The 19,596-nt window shown below is 42.9% G+C and overlaps 1 protein-coding gene across 3 annotated transcripts in view; it reads right to left on the reverse strand.

Moving 5' to 3' along the window:
* TP53BP1 (tumor protein p53 binding protein 1) overlaps positions 1 to 19,596 on the reverse strand; it is a 199,236-nt gene that overhangs the window by 16,448 nt on the left and 163,192 nt on the right. For all 3 annotated transcript variants that reach the window (XM_069766121.1, XM_069766122.1, XM_069766120.1), the window contains exons 18-27: positions 18,276 to 18,428; positions 9,523 to 9,818; positions 9,244 to 9,423; positions 6,879 to 7,303; positions 6,043 to 6,234; positions 4,177 to 4,395; positions 3,009 to 3,218; positions 2,796 to 2,890; positions 2,215 to 2,414; positions 1,983 to 2,128 (exon numbers count right to left, since the gene is read on the reverse strand). In XM_069766121.1, coding sequence (XP_069622222.1) covers positions 1,983 to 2,128; positions 2,215 to 2,414; positions 2,796 to 2,890; positions 3,009 to 3,218; positions 4,177 to 4,395; positions 6,043 to 6,234; positions 6,879 to 7,303; positions 9,244 to 9,423; positions 9,523 to 9,818; positions 18,276 to 18,428 — 2,116 coding nt within the window. The remainder of the gene's footprint in view (positions 1 to 1,982; positions 2,129 to 2,214; positions 2,415 to 2,795; positions 2,891 to 3,008; positions 3,219 to 4,176; positions 4,396 to 6,042; positions 6,235 to 6,878; positions 7,304 to 9,243; positions 9,424 to 9,522; positions 9,819 to 18,275; positions 18,429 to 19,596) is intronic.

Consider the following 19,596-nt stretch of genomic DNA (forward strand, 5'->3'; position numbering starts at 1 on the left):
GGTTGTGACAGTCACAGCTCCTGTATAAAGCATGTGAAGGCTGCTGCAGCATCACCAATGGGGTTTGATGCAGTGAATGAGGAATCTGGTGATCCAAAATTCGCGCTGCCAAGTATCCAAAGAACGATCATAGACACAGACATAGTATAATTGCAGTTTATTGCACCATCGAATTTCAAGGGTTACAGACCTCTTCAGCTTACTTTGTCCTGATGAAGAGGCTTGTAAACCTTGAAACGGTGCAATAAACCGCAATTATACTACATCTGTGTCTATGATCGTATTTTGGATACTTAGCACCACAGATCTGTGTCTATGATCGTATTTTGGATACTTAGCACCACAGATTTGTGATCACCAGATTCTCCATTCTATTGCAGAATTACCACAAATTGACACTAGTCACATTTAAAAAATTTGGCCTGGTCATCTAGGTTAAAATTGGCTCGATCAATCACTAGGGGTTAAATGCCCTCTCTCACCTGCTCGTTTTCCCTCAAACTCCACTGCCCTTTTTGATACAGCTATGACTTCAGAGCCAGAGGAGGGTGGAGGTAGATAGAAAACAAGTAGGTGGTAAGGTGGACTTACATGTTTGGCAATGCCATGGTGTACAGAGCACGTTCTCTTGGTTTGAACAGTCATTATGTGCTCACAGACGCCCTATAAAGTTGCATTTTTAATTAGCAGCATTTACTGTATAGGTAAGTGAAAGGTATCAGCGTTTAGTGAATTTAATAATAATAATAATAACTTTTATTTATATAGCGCCAACATATTCCGCAGCGCTTTACAAATTATAGAGGGGACTTGTACAGACAATAGACATTACAGCATAACAGAGATCACAGTTCAAAATAGATACCAAGAGGAATGAGGGCCCTGCTCGCAAGCTTACAAACTATGAATTTATGAGTTCTGCCACAAATGAGCACTGCAAATGTCATTCACTAACTAGTACACGGAGTAAATGCGGTTACTATCATATTACATAGTAATAGAGGGTCAGAGAGGCCCGGCGCCTGCGCACTGCAGTACTTTGCTCTGCCCTCAACAGGGCAGACAAAGTACGCCTGCGCCGGAGCCTCGGCGTGAAGACCAGAAGAGGACGTCATGGAATGAAGATGGGAGGCGCCGGAGCGGACCAGAGACACCCATTTGACCGGTCCGCAGCGGAACCGCCCCTGGGTGAGTATAATCTAACCTCTTTTTCTCCTCTTTCAGGTTACATCGGGGGCTTATCTACAGCATTACAGAATGCTGTAGATAAGCCCCTGATGACGGTGAGCTTACCTCACCATCGGGGTGACAGGTTCCCTTTAAAAGCCTAATATGGTTGAAAGTGAACCTCATTGCTCATAGAGTCAGGGAGATTCAATAAAACAATTGGTGGTGAACAAGATTATTAAGCAGATCACAGACCGGACACATTTTTAAATAGGACGTTGCTGAAAATATTCAAAAATCGGTTCATGCTAATGGGAAAAAGAATCGCATGGGGAGCAAGAGCCAATGCAATCTCTGCCTGCTAGAAGAACAGTGTGATTACCCTCTCTTCTATACTCTCCTTAACATTCTGACCGATTACATGTATACAGTAGGACAGTTTAGAAATAGTCATGTGAGGTGGCAGATGTATGGGACAATCATCCAGACTGGCCCCTGCACTCTCCGTTGATGAGCAAAGCACAGCAGAGACACTGTCTGAGGTGACCCAATTGTGCATGTATGGCTGAGAATACAAATCGTGAAGGTGCCAACGTGAGTGATCATCGGTTTTGAACCTCCTTCCTATAAAGCAAAAAGGCTCACTGATGATCGTTTAGCAGGCAGTGCATCTGAGCGATGCATTCCACTGTATATCAAACAGTGTACATGTTGTAGTAGGCAAAAAAACAAAGGGTGGGGCTATGGCAATACATAAAGGAAATGCACATGATCTACCCAGAGTATCTGAATGCTGAACAAGTGTGCACACATACCTTTGTCGGTATCTCTAGAGTTATGCTGTTTTGCAGATGCTGCCCCTCCAGTCATTACAATTTCTGTCCACATTTCCAAAAAGTTTTCTTGCTGGTCTGACACCACAAGGAAGCGCAAACCATGAAAAGGATGCCTGGAGTCATGCCTGCAAAACCCCAATGTAGTCAATGAAGCAACGGCCTTAGAAATTAAACCAGGAATCCACGTGAAAACACACAACAAACTTTTTACCATTCCAAGATCCTGTCCTCTTGAAGGCTGTATCCAGACGGGAGAAGATAATTGTGGAAATTCTGCAACTCGTTAGAATGACAGCTGTCTTGCACCCAGATGTGAGACACACAGGGGATCCCACTGGCAAGGCACAGGAAATACTTCTGGGTTCGGCAGTGCTGGTTTGCAATCAGCAAACATTTTGTCCCCGTTTTACTCTATCGGGAAGATGAATACAGTGATACATTATTTTACCCTATGGCTTCTAGAATCCTATAATAAATATATAACTACAGCTGCCAGGGATTAAAGTTTGCCTACTTCACAGGTAGTTTGCAGTTTCAGCTCTGCCATACGTTAGTAGTAAGAGGACAGGGCTCTTGTTCTAGTGATCGGTCAGGGTCCCAGTGCTCAGACAGGTCCTTATAATTATACTGCACTGCCATTCAGAGGCCCATGTGCTGTGCAGTTACTCTAATGATGGTAGCAAATTATTAATTGCTGAGCATAACCCAGATCTACATTAAGTAATATTCATTACTGCAAGACAGAAAACATGGCATTTACCTATCCCCTCACACTAAACATGTTGCACTTACCAGTGCTTCACTGAAACTAGCCAAGATTTCACCACCCCCGGCCCGGATCTGAGCCTCTGTGTATTGGCGGTTATAAGGTGTACTCTCCACATATTCTGCAATAAGACGACATGTAAATCATCTGCCAGGTTACTGAACTCTAGGAAATAACAGATTGTCCTCACGGAGATAAGTGGAAAGGTATGCCGTGATTTCTACCACCATAGTGCTTACCATCTTCCTCTTCACTGCTGATGGAGGGGATTTCCGTTGATATCAGGCGATTACTGATCTTATCACTGAATGTGGCATTTGTCAGTAGGATTGAAAAGCCCATGAATAGTAACTTGTTCTGGGGCAGCGGTCCATGCGACTCCTCAATGGCTGTCTGGTCACTGGTGTCTCCACTTTCATTTGGGCTCATAAATTCTCCTTTTGCACCACCTTTTAAAGCACAACTACAATCAGTATGAAGAGCAAGTCCTACACCGGCTGTCAATGACAATTACATACATGCAGTACAAAACACTGCACACATAATGAGCACCAGCATATAAGGAGTTACACAACTTTTTACGTAGTTTATAAAAAACAAAACACACAATTGCAAAATGTAAAAGTAAAGATAAAGCTTGCTTTGTCTCCCCCCAAAGAAATCTGTTACTGACACTTCAGCGGTGAGAACGACCTTTGTTTACAAGTGTCTAGTATGTGACCGCTGCAGCCAGTCACTGGCCACAGAGGTCACCTGCTGCTGTATTGGCATCACCGTTTAGTGATAGGAACCATGCTGCCAGTAATACGGCACAAGACTACAGATGGCACATCGTATGCAGAAGGCACATGCTAAACACTTGCAATCAAAGTGTTTAGCATTTATTATTATTAAGGTTCTAGAGAACCGAAAGCTATCTGTGGATAAAAGAGTTGACAAGTATTTTCTTTCAATAGCTATGCAGCACCTTTAAATATTCTGTAGATCAACCTTAAACTGTGTTGGCTGCTGATAAAGAACATTATATGGTCCTACTACCCAGCTAGTCTAGGGACTAGGATTATACAAAAAGCAATATTAAGGTAATGCTGATTGTGCAATCCCCTTGAAACTGAACTGTACAATTAGGAGTAGAAAAGAGCCACATAAATGGCGGCCTTCAAACAGGGAAGTGTGAGACAAGGAGCAAGATATATGATTAGATATAGAAAGGCAATGTACCCCACCATCCCACCACTCAAATGAATGGACAACCACGTAAGAGATAGGCTGGATCTAGTAGAACTATAGCTGCCCTTAAGCTTAGGCACCTCCTCTATGACGCCCATATGTCCATAAGAAAACAACTCTGGTAAACTGAATGTCATTTCCAAACAAATACTTCAGAACAAACTAAGGAATTCTTACCAGACTTCACTACAACTGATTTGCGCCCACGTTTAGCTGGAGATTTTTCATCATCTGCGCTGATCAATTTCCGTTTACCAGACAGTGGACCCAGGGAGCTGCGAGGAGACTCAAACCCTTTCCGAGTTGGTGTACTTGTGCTGGACGAAATTGATGTGGTGATGGTACTCGACACACTTAAATTACTTCTCCGTTTCCGCTTCCCTTCCACAAGATTATCTGAAATAGACGCCAAACTATCACACAAATTGTATATAATGGCAAACTACTCTAAAAATCTGCATAAAATAAAGGCAGATATAATCTGAAAATAAACATGTATATTCACATAAAAAATGCTCAGAAGTAAAAGTACAAGTGCACCACTGACCAGACCTGATCTGGACAAAGCCAATGCCAATGTGCCCAGGCTCCAGCCAAGTTCTTTTTCTGATATACCGTATGTTGAATATACTGTATGTCCACTACTTTTACACTGATAATTAGGTGGCCAGATGTAAATGGTGGACAGCACAGCTTCGTACACAACTTAGTTCCACTGCTGAGAACTGCATCTCAGCTCCTCTTCCAAATGTCAGGTTGCCATCAAGATGAATGCACACAGCAGATTTATTGCAACAATCTACCATATTTTTTGGACTATAAGACGCACACGCACCGGACCATAAGAAGCACCTAAGTTTTAAAGGAGGAAATTAGAAAAAAACAAAATATTGAAGCAAAAAGTGTGGTCAATTCTGTACTTAATATCCCCTATCCTGGTATATATGGTCCCCTCATCCCCATCCTGATACACATGGCCCTCTCATCGCTTAGGAATGATCGTCCTTATCCTTATAAAAGTATACATGGCCCCATCTCGTCCTACTATGCATTGACCCCATCCTTATCCTGGTATGCAGAGCCTCATCCCTATCCTGGTATGCAGGGCCCCCATCTTCTCCTAGCATGCATAGCCCCATCCCTATTCTGGTATGATTGGCACCCATCCCGGGGTCCTGGTATGCATGGCCCATCCTTATAATTGGCCAACACCCCCATCCTTATAGTTGGCCAACACCCCCATCCTAGTATGCATAGCCCCATCAGAAAATATAAAAAAAAAAGAAGCAACATTAGACAATGTCCCAGCGCTCCCTCGCAGCATCTTGTTTCGATACCAGCAGCTGCTTTATGTTTGTAAGCAGCGCATGGCAAGGACATCATGCGCTGCTCACAAGCAGAGCACAGCTGCCGGAATAATCACTGCTCTTTACGTCAGTACTATGCGCAGAGAGAAGGGAGTATCCATTGCAGTTCAGTAGCGCGCACAATGTCAGCTGAAGCCTTACTGCTGCTGCCGGAGGTCCTCTGTGCCGCTACTTAAGAGCAATTAATATTCACAACTGGGCGTGGAATGCAGTGAATATTCATTTCTCTTTAGCAGCGTGCACATGAGTTAGCCGCCGTCTCCAGCCTCCCGCTGCTCCGCCGATGCCGCTCCCTCACCTCTGCCAGAGTCGGTACATCCAGACTATTAGACGTATCCTGCATTTTTTTTACACATTTTTGGAGGAAAAATGTGTGTCTTGTAGTCCGAAAGATATGGCATGTGAATGAACATAACGTACATTAATTTTAACTGGGTTTTTTCTGCACCAAGAGCATGGATCTGTATAAGCCCCTTTCACAATGTAACCGTAGCAAACATTTCTGACCCGTGTGATTTCTCCCAAAGACATTTGTGGAAGGATTGGTAACCAAACATCGGGGATTTGTCCAGCAGAGTTCTAAGTGCACATACAATAACCAAAAATATATATTTGTAGTTTTCAGATTTCTATATAAAAATTTTACAACATTTAGAAGTCAACAGAAAATACACACCAAGACTTATGTCAGATCCCTTTGTTAATGGGGTTGAAGGTTCATAAGGACCGAGCCCAAACTGTTCACGCAGCTTATTTCCTTGGTCTAGGGAAAGTATGACTGCCATCCTTTTGTACCATTTCCTCTGACCTTCCTTTTCAATACAGTAATACAGTTCTCCGGAATCTCTCTTGTGCGCCTTTACCACTCCTGAAAAACAAGCAAATCAATTACATTAAGCTCCACTTACCTAGAGTGACCTTAAAAATGGGTCATAAATTCCAGTCCTTGTCAGTTTCTTTTCATTATAATAATTAAAGGGGTTATCAGATACAGAAAACTACCATGCATCGCCCCAGCACAGAACTCTGAACGTCTGCACCGACTCCGGTAGCGATAAATGCTTCATTTGGAAATCAAAAGTTTGCTATAGCCTTGGATTGTCTGCAGCGGTGAGGGGACTAGAAGAGCACATCCTCAGATGTTTCTCCGCTGACGTGCTCCTCTAGTCACCTGACTGAGGCAGCCAATCACAGGCCACAGCAGTTGTCTGACTTCCAAGCCGAGCAGGCATTGCTTCCAGAGCCAGTGACAATAAGAGGCCTCCTACTTTCTTCCTATACATAAACCCAATCTGTTTTATTATTATTATTTATATAGCACCATTAATTCCATGATGCTGTACATGAGACGGGGTTACATCAAAATACAAATATCACTCACAGTAAACAAAACTAACAATGACAGACTGGTACAGAGGGAAGAGGACCCGGCCCTTGTGGGCTTACATTCTACAGGATGGTGGAGAAAGAGACAGTATGTCTGGGGTATAACATTAATACTGGGATACATACCTGCACTAAAATATTCATCCTCAGAGAGGGCCGTCACCTCGGTATCCAAAGGAATAGGGTCACACAGCAGAATGTCTTTTCCAAGAACATCACATTCATATCCATCATCAAATAGCAGCTTGTATTTCCCTCCTCCCACGTCTCGGGTAATTGTACCTGAATAAAAATAGCCGTTGGAGGACCATTTGGCAACCACCCTAAGCCCCACAAAACTATTGCCAGTTGTGGAGTCCGAGCTTTCATTTCTTGATGGAGTTTTATATGGGATTTCAGGAGAGTCGCTGCGTCGCATTATGGGTGTCCCAGGGCTTGATTTGTCACGGGCTTCAGGATGACTGATATCTATGCGGGTAAACGGTTCTTCATCTGGAATCGCAGCAGCAGTGGAGTCTTCCCCATGTGTATTAGCCACTGTACTAGTATCCCTGAAATCGAGAAAAACAGTGTACAACAATCCACATACAGCGTTTAGATTTTTTACATGGTGCTACTTGCTGCACCACACCTTTCTTAAGTATATAAGGGGACAATACAAATATCTCGCTGAGGATCTGTTTATACCAAGGAAGGTGACGGGCACAAGGGGGCATTCTTTGCGTCTGGAGGAGAGAAGGTTTTTCCACCAACATAGAAGAGGATTCTTTACTGTTAGGGCAGTGAGAATCTGGAATTGCTTGCCTGAGGAGGTGGTGATGGCGAACTCAGTCGAGGGGTTCAAGAGAGGCCTGGATGTCTTCCTGGAGCAGAACAATATTGTATCATACAATTAGGTTCTGTAGAAGGACGTAGATCTGGGGATTTATTATGATGGAATATAGGCTGAACTGGATGGACAAATGTCTTTTTTCAGCCTTACTAACTATGTTACTATGTTTCTGACCGCCTGGTCGATCAATCTTGACAGTCCAGAGTTAATAAATAGTAACGAAAGCAGGTCTGATATGGCTGTAGCATGGTACATCTATCGGTATATGTTGCCATGCTCAAAAGTGCTATTTAATCATCCCCATGGTATTATTAGGTGGCAAAGAAAGACTAAACTCCCTAAAACAAAACCGGTTATTCAATCTTGACTACCCTTCTTAGATTTAGGAAGTATTGTATGTTTCCTATTTATAGAGAAAGCAGCCACAAGAACAGGTCCAGGCCCCTGGGTAGCAGCCGCGAGAACGGGTCTGGGCACCGGGGTAGCAGCCGCGAGAACAGGTCTGGGCACCGGGGTAGCAGCCGCGAGAACAGGTCTGGGCACCGGGATAGCAGCCGCGAGAACAGGTCTGGGCACCGGGGTAGCAGCCGCGAGAACAGGTCTGGGCACCGGGGTAGCAGCCGCGAGAACAGGTCTGGGCACCGGGGTAGCAGCCGCGAGAACAGGTCTGGGCACCGGGGTAGCAGCCGCGAGAACAGGTCTGGGCACCGGGGTAGCAGCCGCGAGAACAGGTCTGGGCACCGGGGTAGCAGCCGCGAGAACAGGTCTGGGCACCGGGGTAGCAGCCGCGAGAACAGGTCTGGGCACCGGGGTAGCAGCCGCGAGAACAGGTCTGGGCACCGGGGTAGCAGCCGCGAGAACAGGTCCGGGAGCCGGCAGCAGCCGCGAGAACAGGTCCAGGCCCCGGCAGCAGCAGCAATGAGAACAAGTCGGCCAGCCTTGATGCCCGGACCGGTACTCAGCGACTGCTGCATTCTGATCATTGTAAATAGCGGTGACAGCAAATTCGGGCACCAGGGCTGCTGCAGTGACTTATTCAAGTGGTGAAAACAGGTTGGTACTCTGGCATTAGTAGTACAATGGTAAACTTGCCGACCTGTTTTCACCACCGTTTACAGTCATTAGACCTCAGTAGTCAAATCATCAGTTACTCTGATTTCCCAGTGTAACTGCTGCCCCTGCAAAGCACAGCTGCAGAGAGGACTGTCACCAGCTACTGCATTCTGCAGCTTCAACTCATGTTCAGGAAGCAATAGAAGCAGCAATTATACAAAAATAGCAGAGCTCAGCCAATGTTTAGTGGGCAATTCGAGTAGTTACACTTCTTCCCCATTAATAATATATAAAAAAAATAAACAAACAAACATAGTTGGTATCAACGCATCGATATTAGGTCAATAGAAAAAAAAATTAAGCAAGCCCTACAGTACATGCCACAAACCAAAAAATAATCAAAATGCAAGTATTTTCAGTGACCCCTATCAGCCTAAAAAAATGCAATAAACATTGTAAGTACACAAAGTGATATATCTGTATAGGCACCAGGTAGGACGTTCTGCAGCAGGCTCTAGAAGTTACAACTACCTCGTGTTCTTGTGTTATGGTAATAAACAATGGTACATAGAAATATTTTACAATCAAAATAAGAGACGTGTCTACCTTGAGCAAGAGACTCGAAAAGGAGGACGTCCTCTCCTTCCTTTTCCACGGGGTGTAAGTGGAGCTTTGGCCCCTGGTCTGTTTCCAAGTGGTGCCTCTGCATCATCATCACTCACTTGAATTCCCATTTGTCTACCTGGTCGTGGTGATGATCCTGACTGGTTGACCACTTTTCTAGGACTACAAAGAAGAAATAATAACCATTTATGCTATGGCTGTGTAATAAAGTTGGAATTCATGAACTTAAAAAAAAAAATTATCCATGTACCAGACAAGTACCTTAGTTTTCCAACATTTCCTCGTCCACTTGGTATGGCGAAGTCTCCAGCATCTAGCTGGCCACTTTTTCCTTTGGCTGCAGCTGATCTTCCTCGGTCAGAACTACTTCCACTAGTGCTCTGCCCAGCAGAAAGGCCACTGCTTGCTCCACTAGAGGTGCGCTGAAGACTTGAAGCTTTTGATGAGAAAGAACTAATATCTGCAAGATCTCCAGAAGTCAGAGAGGAGACAACTGTCCTGGAAGGAGACACTTCATTTTCATATTCATGACATTCTATTACCGGCTCCTCAGCCTCCTAGAACAGGAAACAAAAAAAAAAAAAAAATCAGACCTGAAAACTTTTTGAGGAAGTCGGGTATATATGCCCTAACTATAAAAACACTTTTTATTATTAAAAACAAGGCAAACTATAGTGACAAAAACTAAAACAAAACAAGTGCTCAAACAAAAGATACCCAAAACCTAATGGGGAAAACTAGACAACCCTAGCTCCAACATCTACAATTGCCCCTTCCTGGCTGCGGAGGTTGACGCCCTAGGGGGGAACGTTGTGGCGCCCCCGCTCCACGATGGCTGACCCTAAAGGCTCTGATATACCCTACAGCCACTAGTGAGAGCTCAATTGTTCACACATTGTTTTTATATTCATTGGGGACCTAGTTCTTCCCTAGCACAGCTTGCTCTCTGTTTAGTGATAGAGGATCCTCTAGTCCGTGGGTAGAGGCTCTCACTAGTGGCTGTAGGGTATATCAGGGCCTTTAGTGTCAGCCATCGTGGAGCGGGGGCGCCACAACGTTCCCCCCCTAGGGCATCAACCTCCGCAGCCAGGAAGGGGCAATTGTAGATGTTGGAGCTAGAGTTGTCTAGTTTTCCCCATTAGGTTTTGGGTATCTTTTGTTTGAGCACTTGTTTTGTTTTAGTTTTTGTCACTATAGTTTGCCTTGTTTTTAATAATAAAAAGTGTTTTTATAGTTAGGGCATATATACATGATTTTGACTTTTGTTCCCTTAGATTATTATACATATTTTCCTGAGGAAGTCGGGTAGTCAAGTTGTCAGGTCAACAATAAGATTTAGAAATACACTCCGTTCCAGGCTGGACCATTTTCCCCCTTTCCTAACGGACACATTTTCAGGTTTCATCATACATGCACTTTTAAATGTCTCTACAATTCTCTCTAGTTCGGATATTCAAATAATTTTTGCCTCTTATTTGACAAACATGGGGCTTAATTTTATATGTCATTTTTATAGTGCTTTTTTTCTTTTTGGCTATAAATGGGAGAAAATGTGAAGAAAAATAGGACATGGTGTTTTTTCACTTTTTATGACCACAAAATAGTGCCGAAAAATATTTTAAATTGGAGTTCCGTTTTCTGTAGCACAATTTATATATTGGGTCTTTTCCCAACTGGGTCAGGGCTTAAAAAAAACAAAACGATAAAACCGATTTGGACTCGCAGTATCTCTTTGTTCTTTTTGTCTTGCTTTAATTTATTTTTTCATTTAACACACTGTGTTCTTTGCCATATTGCTTAAAACCTGTGGCCTGCTTAATAACGTGGAATGTCTTTTTTAAGCAGTTTTCAGTTAAAGGGGTTGTCCACTACTAAGACATCCCTTCTTAAACTATATATTCGGCCCCAATAAAATAATAAAGCCTATACTCCCCTTCCGTGCAGACTTCGTTCCAACAGTGTCAGCACTCACATCCCGGGGCTGTGATGCGGTGGAATAACACGTGATGCCCAGTGCCCAATCAGCTCTGGCGTCCCTGTCGCCGCCTTCAGACAAACTGAACATGAAGAGGAATGCCAGGATCAGCTGATCCCTGGCTTCCTCTTCATGTTCATTTGGTATGAAGGCGGAGACAGAGACCTGGCGTTGATTGGGTGCCAGCGTTACAAGTGAACTGTGAATCAGAGTAAATACACCCAAAATTTTACAAAAAAGTGGGCATTATGTACAGGTGCTTCTCATAAAATTAGAATATGATCAAAAAGTGAATTTATTTTTTGGTTCTTCAATACAAAAAGTGACATTCATGTTATATAGAGCCATTACAGAGTGATCTATTTCAAGTGTTTATTTCTGTTAATGTTGATGATTATGGCTTACAACTAATTAACCCCTTAAGCCCCAAGGGTGGTTTGCACGTTAATGACCGGGCCAATTTTTACAATTCTGACCACTGTCCCTTTATGAGGTTATAACTCTGGAATGCTTCAACGGATCTTGGCGATTCTGACATTGTTTTCTCGTGACATTGTACTTCATGATAGTGGTAACATTTCTTAGATATAACGTGAAATTTTATGCCCTTAAATCACAGAGATATGTCACACAAAATAATTAATAGGTAACATTTCCCACATGTCTACTTTACATCAGCACAATTTTGGAACCAAAATTTTTTTTGTTAGGGAGTTATAAGGGTTAAACGTTGACCAGCAATTTCTCATTTTTACAACACCAATATTTTTTAGGGACCACATCACATTTGATGTCATTTTGAGGGGTCTATATAATAGAAAAAAACCAAGTGTGACACCATTCTAAAAACTGCACCCCTCAAGGTGCTCAAAACCACATTCAAGAAGTTTATTAACCCTTCAGGTGTTTTACAGGAATTTTTTGAATGTTCGAATAACAATGAACATTTAACTTTTTTTCACAAAAAATTTACTTCAGCTACAATTTGTTTTATTTTACCAAGGGTAACAGGAGAAAATGGACCACAAACGTTGTTGTGCCATTTGTCTTGAGTACGCCGATACCCCATATGTGGGGGTAAACCACTGTTTGGGCGCATGGCAGAGCTCGGAAGGGAAGGAGCGCCATTTAACTTTTCAACGCAAAATTGACTGGAATTGAGATGGGACACCATGTTGCGTTTGGAGAGCCCCCGATGTGCCTAAACATTGAAACCCCACACAAGTGACACCATTTTAGAAAGTAGACCCCCTAAGGAACTTATCTAGATGTGTTTTGACAGCTTTGAACCCCCAAGTGTTTCACTACAGTTTATAACGCAGAGCCGTGAAAATAATAATTTTTTTTTTCACAAAAATTATTTTTTAGCCCTTAGCTTTGTATTTTCCCAAGGGTAACAGGAGAAACTCGACCCCAAAAGTTGTTGTCCAATTTGTCCGGAGTACGCTGATCCCCATATGTGGGGGGGAACCACCGTTTGGGCGCATGGCAGAGCTCGGAAGGGAAGGAGCGCCATTTGGAATGCAGACTTAGATGGATTGGTCTGAAGGCGTCACGTTGCATTTGCAGAGGCCCTGATGCACCTAAACAGTAGAAATCTCCCACAAGTGACCCCATATTGGAAAGTAGACCCCCCAAAGAACTTATCTAGATGTGTTGTGAGAACTTTGAACCCCCAAGTGTTTCACTACAGTTTATAACGCAGAGTCGTGAAAATAAAAATAAATTTTTTTCCCACAAAAATGTTTTTTTAGCCCCACAAATTTTTATTTTCCCAAGGGTAACAAGAGAACTGGACCCCAAGATTTGTTGTACAATTTGTCCTGAGTATGCTGATACACCATATGTTGGGGTAAACCTCTGTTTTGGTGCACGGGAGAGCTCGGAAGGGAAGGAGCACTATTTTACTTTTTCCAACGCAGAATTGGCTGGAATTGAGATCGGATGCCATGTCGCATTTGGAGAGCCCTGATGTGCCTAAACAGTGGAAACCCCCAATTCTGAAACCCTATCCCAAACACACCCCTAACCCTAATCCCAACCATAACCCTAACCACACCCCTAACCCTGACACACCCCTAAACCTAATCTCAACCGTAAATGTAATCCAAACCCTAACCCTAACTTTAGCCCCAACCCTAGCTGTAGCCCTAACCTTAACTTTAGCCTCAACCCTAACCGTAGCCCTAGCCCCAACCCTAGCCCTAACCATAACCCTAACCCAAGCCCCAACCCTAACCATAACCCCAACCCTAGCCCCAACCCTAGCCCTAACCATAACCCTAGCCCCAACCCTAGCCCTTATGGGAAAATGGAAATAAATACAGTTTTTAAATTTTTTTATGTTTCCCTAACTAAGGGGGTGATCAAGGGGGGTTTGATTTACTTTTATAGCGGGTTTTTTAGCTGATTTTTATGATTGGCAGCCATCACACACTAAAAGACGCTTTTTATTGCGAAAAATATTTTTTGCGTTACCACATTTTGAGACCTATATAGTTTTTCCATATTTTGGTCCACATAGTCATGTGAGGTCTTGTTTTATGCGGGACGTGTAGACGATTTTAATGGTAACATTTTCGGGCACGTGACATTTTTTGATCGCTCTTTATTCCGATTCTTGTGAGGCAGAATGACCAAAAACCAGCTATTCATAAATTTCTTTGGGGGGGGGGGGGGAGGGGGAGGAGTTTGTTTATACCGTTCCACGTTTGGTGAAATGGATAAAGCAGTTTTATTCTTCGGGTCAGTATGATTACAGCGATACCCCATTTAGATTATTTTTTTATGCAGGGAGGAGACGCTCGGTACAAGGTGAGCACATTGCCTTGTACCGATCGTCTCAGGGAAGCACGCAGGGAGCGTGCCTGTCGGCAGAGGGAAGCATGAAGTGCTCTAAAGTTTGCTGGTAGACGGCTGCGCTGACTTTGGTCTTGACAAAACACAGTGGACCTACAACAGCAGATGACATGGCTCGCCAAACCATCACTGATTGTGGAAGCGTCACACTAGACCTCAAGCAGCTTGAATTGTGGCCCCTCCAACCTTCCTCCAGACTCTAGGACCTTGATTTCCAAATTAAATGCAAAATCTACTTTCATCTGAAAACAACACCTTGGACTACTGAGAAACAGTCTAGTTTTTCTCCTTGGCCCAGGTAAGACTCTTCTAGTGTTGTCTATTGGTCATGAGTGGCTTGACATAAAGAATGTGACACTTCTATTCCATGTCCTGGATAGGTCTCTGTGTGGTGGCTCTTGAAGCAATGACTTCAGCAGCATTCCACTCCTTGTGAATCTACCCCAAATGTTTGAATGGTCTTTTCTTCATCCTTTCAAGGCTGCGCTTATCCCGGTTGCATGTGTATCTTTTTCTACCACACTTTTTCCTCATCTTTCCATTAATATGATTGGATACATAACTCTGAACAGCCAGCTTCTTCAGCAATGACCTTTTGCCGCTTACCCTCTTTGCGGAGTGTGTCAGTGATTGCCTTCTGGATATCTCTCAAGTCAGCAGTCTTCCCCATGTTTGTGGAGCCTACTGAAACAGACTAAGGGACCTTTTTAAATACTTAGGAAGCCTTTGCAGGTGTTTTTTGTTAACTTGTCTAATTTATGGAGATAATGACTTTTGGGTTTTCATTTGCTGTAAGCCATAATCATCAACACTAACAGAAATAAACACTTGAAATAGATCACTCTGTTTGTAATGACTACACTGCGTGCAGAATTATTAGGCAAGTTGTTTTTTGGATCACATGATAATTTTTATACATGTTGTCATACTCCAAGCTGTTCAGGCTTGAGAGCCAACTACAAATTAAGTAAATCAGGTGATGTGCATCTCTGAAATGAGGAGGGGTGTTGTCTAATGACATAAAACCCTATATAAGGTGTGCTTAATTATTAGGCAACTTCCTTTGGGAAAATGGGTCAGAAGAGAGATTTGATGAGCTCTGAAAAGTCCAAAATTGTGAGATGTCGTGCAGAGGGATGCAGCAGCCTTGAAATTGCCAAACTTTTGAAGCGTGATCACCGAACAATCAAGCGTTTCATGGCAAATAGCCAACAGGGTCGCAAGATGCGTGTTGGGCAAAAAAGGTGCAAAATAACTGCCAATGAATTGAGGAAAATCAAGCATGAAGCTTCCAAGATGCAATTTGCCACCAGTTGTGCCATATTTCAGAGCTGCAACGTTACTGGAGTAACAAAAAGCACAAGGTGTACAATACTCAGGGACATGGCCAAGGTAAGGAAGGCTGAAAAACGACCACCTTTGAACAAGAAACATAAGATAAAATGTCAAGACTGGGCCAAGAAATATCTTACGACTGACTTTTCAAAGGTTTTATGGACTGATGAAATGAGAGTGACTCTTGATGGGCCAGAGGCTGAATCAGTAAAGGGCAGAGAGCTCCACTCCGACTTAGGCGCCAGCAAGGTGGAGGTGGGGTACTGGTATGGGCTGGTATCATCAAAGATGAACTTGTGGGACCTTTTCGGGTTGAGGATGGAGTGACGCTAAACTCCCAGACCTACTGCCAGTTTCTGGAAGACAACTTCTTCAAGCAGTGGTACAGGAAGAAGTCGGTATCGTTCAATAAAAACATGATTTTCATGCAGGACAATGCTCCATCAGATGCCTCCAACTACTCCACAGCGTGGCTGGCCAGTAAAGGTCTCAAAGAAGAAAAAATAATGACATGCCCCCTTGTTCACCTGATCTGAACCCCATAGAGAACCTGTGGTCCCTCATAAAATGTGAGATCTACAGGGAGGGAAAACAGTACACCTCTCGGAACAGTGTCTGGGAGGCTGTGGTGGATGCTGCAAGCAATGTCGATCGTAAATAGATCATGCAACTGACAATCTATGGATGGAAGGCTGATGAGTGTCATCATAAAGAAAGGTGGCTATATTGGTTACTAATTTTTGGGGGTTTTGTTTTTGCATGTTAGAAATGTTTATTTCTAAATTTTGTGCAGTTATTTTGGTTTACCTGGTGAAAATAAACAAGCGAGATGGGAATATATTTGGTTTTTATTAAGTTGCCTAATAATTCTGCACAGTAATATTTACCTGCACAAACAGATATCCTCTTAAGATAGCCAAATCTAAAAATAACCCACTGCAACTTCCAAAAATATTAAGCTTTGATATTTCCGATTCTTTTGGGTTGATTGAGAACATAGTTGTTGATCAATAATAAAAATAATCCTCTAAAATACAACTTGCCTAATAATTCTGCACGCAGTGTCTACTATATAATTGTCTAAGGGTCACTTCCGTCTTTCTGTCTGTCCTTCTTTCTGTCAAGGATATTCATTGGTCGCGACCTCTGTCTGTCATGGAAATCCAAGTCGCTGATTGGTCGTGGCTGTTTTGCCGCGACCAATCAGCAACGGGCACAGTCCGGAAGAAAATGGCCGCTCCTTACTCCCCGCAGTCAGTGCCCGGCGCCCGCATACTCCCCTCCAGTCACCGCTCACACAGGGTTAATGCCAGCGGTAACGCACTCCATAACCGCTGCTATTAACTCTGTGTGTCCCCAACTTTTTACTATTGATGCTGCCCATGCGGCATCAATAGTAAAAAAAATGTAATGTTAAAAATAATAAAAAAACAAAAAACCTGCTATTCTCACCCTCCGTAGTCCGCTCACGCCGGCTGCCATCTTCTGTTCCCGGCGATGCATTGAGAAATTACATAGAAGACTTAGCGGCCTCGCGATGCATTGCAAAATTACCCAGATGACTTAGCGGTCTCGCGAGGCCGCTAAGTCTTCTGGGTAATTTCGCAATGCATCGCCGGGAATGGAAGATGGCGGCACCCGCGCACGTATCGCCGGAGCTTTGGTGGATCCCAGGGGTGAGTATATAACTATTTTTATTTTAATTATTTTTTTTAACAGGGATATGGTGCCCACACTGCTGTATAATACGTAGGCTGTGTTATACACTGCGTGGGCTGTGTGATATACTCCGTGGGCTGTGCTATATATTACGTGGCCACTGTTATATACTGCGTGGGCAGTGTTATATACTACGTGGCTGCTACATACTGCGTGGGCTGTGCTATATATTACGTGGCCAGTGTTATATACTGTGTGGCCTGTGTTATGTACTACGTCGCCTGTGTTATATACTGCATGGGCTGTGTTATATAGTATGTGGCTGTGTTATATACTGCGAGGCCACTGTTATATATTGCATGGCCTGTATTAACGCATCAGGTATTCTACAAAATGTATGTATATAGCAGCCACATAGTATATAGCACAGGTCACGTAGTATTTGTCTGCTATATACTACATGGCTCCTATATACTACGTGGCCTGTGCTATATACTATGTGGCTGCTATATACATACATAAATACATATTCTAGAATACCCGATGACTTAGAATCGGGCCACCATCTAGTATATAATATATGGAATTTTATTTTTTGCATTGAAGAACTGAAATAAATTAACTTTTTGATGTTCTAATTTTGTAAGAAGCACCTGTATATTAACTATGCATTTATTGTGAAATTTATATTGCAATGTAGAGGCTTGCCCTACTCTGCTTAACCTTAGTCAGGCTGCAAAATTTTACAACGTTAACAGGCTGCAGAGGTACAATTGTACCTTCATATATATTTTATTGAAATTTGGCCAATATATTCTGGACCAAAACTGTAGAGATGTCACGAAATTTCAGCCCTCTCCGGCTTTCCGAAAAAAAAGTTATTGCAATTTTAAAACGGAATAGTTACAATTGTACCTACTCAGCCGGACGAAGGTTAAAGTGCATTTCAAAAGTGCAAACATGAGTGTTAGAGTCTAATCAGTTGTATTTAGAGTGTGTATTTAGGGTAGCTTCGCTAACATCACTGCTGCATGTGTATAGTAAGTGCAGTATGCCACTATTCCACCTATGGTAGCAAGGGGCCTTAAAGGAGGACCACAGAACACGCTCTTGTCAGACACTGCACATTCCACCTTTCTACATACTAGAAGCCAAACAATCCAACACAGCAACAAGAAAGGATTACCTCCAAAACCTTGCGCTCCACTTCTGCACCATCAACGTAATACACATCTGTGATAACACGAGTAACCACGGTGCGTACTTCTCGAACTGTCCGGACGTGCCGATGAACACTGCGGCCAGGAGGAGGGCGAGGTAGTTCAAAGTCATCCTCACCCTTAAGAGGGAATAAAATAAATTGGGAACTTTTATAATCATCTCATATTTACAATATTTTCTATGTTAATTCAGCATCAAATTTTTACAAATTGTGATTCCTCTGTTTCGTCATCTTTCTATCTTGGAATCGACCGGTGGACAATCGAAAATATTAAATTATATATACGATATATATATATACACACACACACACACACTACTCACTAAATAATATTTGGCTTTCAGGCAAAATTTGTGGAAGAAACTGAAAAAGTTTACGTTACAGTGATATTATACCATTAAATTTGGGAATTTGCAGGGGTTTCCCCACAAAGTTAATTTTAATCAATATTATTTTTCAAAGAGCTATTGATTAAGAAGTTCCACAATTGGATGTGTTAAAAAAAAAAAAAAAAAAAAAAAGGTCCTGTTCTGACAATCTTATATAATGTGCCCCTGCTGCGTGCTGTGTAATGGCTGTGTCTGACCCTGCAGGAACAAGGTCTGATCATACCACAGCTCCTGGGCAGGAGAGGAGGCAAATGAGTTGACAGACATTACAGTAAGAGATCGCAGGCAATTCTTTCTTTGAGATAAAATATTGCTTAGAAACAGGTAGGGAAATGTTTTGCCTCGTAAAAAGAAATCAGTTTAAATCCCGTGCTGTAATGTCTGTATACTCTCTTTGGCTTCCTCCCCTGCCCAGGATATGTGGTATGATCAGACACGGTGAGACACAGCAATTACACAGCACATAGCAAGGGCACATTTATAAGATCTCAGCACAAGAACTTTTTAGAATTAAAAAAACCCTCCAATTGTGGAACTTCTTATTATTCAAAGATCCATTGATAAAGAAGTACTAAGTGTTAGTGGGAAACCCCCTTTACAGTAGAAGCATGAAATGGCGATTGGGGGCTGCCTTATTACAGAGTCTGAGTATAGGGGTGCTGCCTTATTACAGAGTCTGACTATGGGGGCTGCCTTATTACAGGGTCTGACTATGGGGGCTGCCTTATTACAGGGTCTGACTATAGGGGTGCTGCCTCATTACAAGGTCTGACTATGGGGGCTGCCTTATTACAGGGTCTGACTATGGGGGCTGCCTCATTACAGGGTCTGACTATGGGGGTGCTGCCTCATTACAGGGTCTGACTATGGGGATGCTGCCTTATTACAGGGTCTTA

Source organism: Ranitomeya imitator, chromosome 4 (assembly GCF_032444005.1).
Source record: "Ranitomeya imitator isolate aRanImi1 chromosome 4, aRanImi1.pri, whole genome shotgun sequence".
Classification (NCBI taxonomy): Eukaryota; Metazoa; Chordata; class Amphibia; order Anura; family Dendrobatidae; genus Ranitomeya; species Ranitomeya imitator.